General features: G+C 59.7%; 2 protein-coding genes across 2 annotated transcripts in view; one reads left to right on the top strand and one right to left on the bottom strand.

Moving 5' to 3' along the window:
* Positions 1-588, top strand: part of LAMA5 (laminin, alpha 5) — a 66,118-nt gene extending 65,530 nt beyond the window's left edge. Inside the window, exons 85-86 of the mRNA XM_010841913.1 lie at positions 1-33; positions 174-588. Coding sequence (XP_010840215.1) covers positions 1-33; positions 174-301 — 161 coding nt within the window. The 3' untranslated portion in view covers positions 302-588. The remainder of the gene's footprint in view (positions 34-173) is intronic.
* Positions 588-2,640, bottom strand: part of ADRM1 (adhesion regulating molecule 1) — a 5,611-nt gene continuing 3,558 nt past the window's right edge. Inside the window, exons 5-9 of the mRNA XM_010841871.1 lie at positions 2,320-2,401; positions 1,862-2,094; positions 1,552-1,709; positions 1,303-1,405; positions 588-1,100 (exon numbers count right to left, since the gene is read on the bottom strand). Coding sequence (XP_010840173.1) covers positions 994-1,100; positions 1,303-1,405; positions 1,552-1,709; positions 1,862-2,094; positions 2,320-2,401 — 683 coding nt within the window. The 3' untranslated portion in view covers positions 588-993. The remainder of the gene's footprint in view (positions 1,101-1,302; positions 1,406-1,551; positions 1,710-1,861; positions 2,095-2,319; positions 2,402-2,640) is intronic.

The following is a 2,640-nucleotide window of genomic DNA, read 5'->3' as shown; positions in this document are numbered from 1 at the left end:
CCCTGGTGCCGCTGCATCTCGGGGGCCTGCCGGGTGAGTGCGGCCTCGGCCTGGGGGCAGGGGGAGGGGGAAGGCTGCCCTGGGCACCAGGCGCTGAGGTTGAGAGTGGGGAGCCCAGGCCTGATGAGACACCAGCCTCTGCTCCAACTGGGCCCTTTCCTCCTCTCCCTCAGAACCCTGGAAACGGCCTCACTACAACGGCTGCATGCGGAATCTGGTGCTGAACCAGGTGTCTGTCACCTGGCCTCGCACTGCGGGTGTGCAAGGGGCAGTGGGGGCCAGCGGCTGCCCAGCCACGTAGCACAGCCACCCCCGGGACCCCAGCTGACAGCTCCAGCAGCCGCACGAAGGGGTCTTCTGGAGTCCATAGGTGGTCTGCCCCATCAGGCAGGGTCTTGCCCCCCAGAACCCCCAGCCCCTCCACCCAATGTGCAGACACCACCACCCTCATCTGGCTTCTTAGATGAAGTCTGTGTGTATTTATCTAGATTCCAGATTCTATGGGTAATAAAGTCTTATTTCTGGGAATGGTTTTAAGTTATATCTAAACTTCCTAAAGGAAAGGGTAAATAACTGTAAAATGGGGGTTTGTATTTTTTATCTTTCAATTTAATTATGAAATTTCCCTTCCGCCAATATTCAATAATAGGAAAGCTGTAAATCACAGGTCCCCCTGCTTCTTGAAACAAAAATTAAAAAGTAACTTGTGTAACTGAGTGTCGACTTTAAATGTAGAAAAAGAAAAGCAGCCCAGTGGGCCTGGAGGCCTGAGCCCAGCACGACTGTCCCTCTGAGTCAGAACCCAGGCCCAGAGGAGCTTCTTGCACCCAACTCCCGTCAGCCCACCCTGGCACGCAGACAATCCAGAGTTGGCAGATAAAAGAAAAGACTTTTACTGATTAGCACGTTGGGGCAAAGGTGAGAGGGTGCGATCACAAACGCCACTACTGAGGCCAAATGACCTGGGGGTTGAGCCCTCGTGGCTGCAGCAACCTAATCCAGGCTCATGTCCTCTTCTTCATCCTTCTTGTCCTTCCCATCGCCCTCCTGCTGCTCGGGGCTGGCGCTATTCTGCATGGCTTTGGCAAATGCTTCCACGTCTAAAACGCATTAAAAAGCCTGACGTGACCTTTCCAGCCCCAGGCCCAGCACTGCTGACTAGGGGACAGGAGGTGAGAGCCAGCCAGAGGCCAGGTCATCAGACTAGGCATCCTCTGCACGTGGGGAAAGCCTTTCTTTTCAACTACAAGGAGACAATCTCTGCCTCACCTGTGGCCGAGGGGTGGGGGTGCAGGTACTTACCACCCTTGTTGGCGGCCTCCACAGCCTCCGCGGGCAGCCCAAACTGGCACATGAGGGGGCCCAGCTGCCCTGAGGCCAAGGCCGCACTGAACATGCCGAGGGCCTGTGGGAAGAGCCAGGCACTTGAGTCCATAAGAGAGCTGAAGGGGACCGCAGGAACCAAGACGCTTGATGCCAGGGGCTGTGCTGCAGACGGGCAAGTGTCCCCTACACCAAGCTTCCCGCAGGACACCTGGGCCATATGTCTACCTGCTGGAACTGGGGTGAGGTCAGCGTGTTCTGGATCTCCTCTGCGGTCTGTGGCAGGGACTCCCCTGATGGCAGGTAGGGCAGCAGGCGCTCCTGGACATCCGCGTTGGCAAGGATGGGGGCCATGATCTCAGGTGTCAGCACGCTGGCCAGGTCAACTAGGGCACAAGCAGTGGCCGTCAGCGGCTGGACGCCAGCCAGGATGCCCATGCGGGAGGACAGTGACACTCAGCTGTGGAACTTCCGGGCGTGGTGTGGTGAGGTGAGGTGAGGTGAGGCGAGAGAGGCAGGGGCAGAGGCTCAGTGTTACCTTGTTGGCCGCCTCCCGGCCCAGCCGGCACACTCATGGTAGCCAGGATGCTCTGCAGGTCGCTGAGCTGGATGGGCTGGGCGGGGCTGGCTGCTGTGCTGGCTCCGTCACCTGAGCTGGGCGCGGGGCTCGGGCTGGTCGCTGAGGCAGCTGCTGGAGCGGAAGGGGCTGGGGTGGCGCGAGTGGAGGAGGTGGTGGAGGACGGGGTGACCGCTGCTGACTGGCTCCGGGAGCTGGGGAGAGCGAGGGAACACTGGAGGGTGACATGCCCACAAAGGCACCGCAACACATCCGTCCTGCCCCAGACCTCCTTGTGCTGCCAGGTCTCTGGGAGAAGTCTGAACCTTGAAAAGGACAGGCCTCCCCAGGTGCCTACTCCGTCCTTCAGCATCTCCTACGTCCAGCCTCTGTGAAGGAGGAACACCTGGTGAAACCAGAGAGCCAGGAGTGAGGCTCACCTGGATGAAGAGCTGCTTGCTGGAGGCCCTCCGCTCCCCAGTAAGCTGGCCAGGCCCGGCCCGGTCAGGGCCCCCAGGCCACCTGCAAGGAGCAAGGACACGCAGTTCAACACTCAGGCCTGGCCAGAGGCCCCCTTCCCCACCACAGAGCAGACCCACCCAGCACTACAGCCCAGGGACAAGCAGGGGAAGGAGCAGAGCAGGCCTGTCTGCGGGGGCCCAGGGCTGGGACTCCTCAGGCATGTTCTGGCAGCTTAACCCACTAAATCTATCATTTCTCCATCCCATGACAATACCAACGCACCCCGGTTCAAGGACAGA

The sequence above is a fragment of the Bison bison genome, unplaced genomic scaffold (assembly GCF_000754665.1).
Source record: "Bison bison bison isolate TAMUID 2011002044 unplaced genomic scaffold, Bison_UMD1.0 scf7180017864167, whole genome shotgun sequence".
Classification (NCBI taxonomy): domain Eukaryota; kingdom Metazoa; phylum Chordata; class Mammalia; order Artiodactyla; family Bovidae; genus Bison; species Bison bison.
This window is presented reverse-complemented; position numbering and strand designations above follow the sequence as displayed.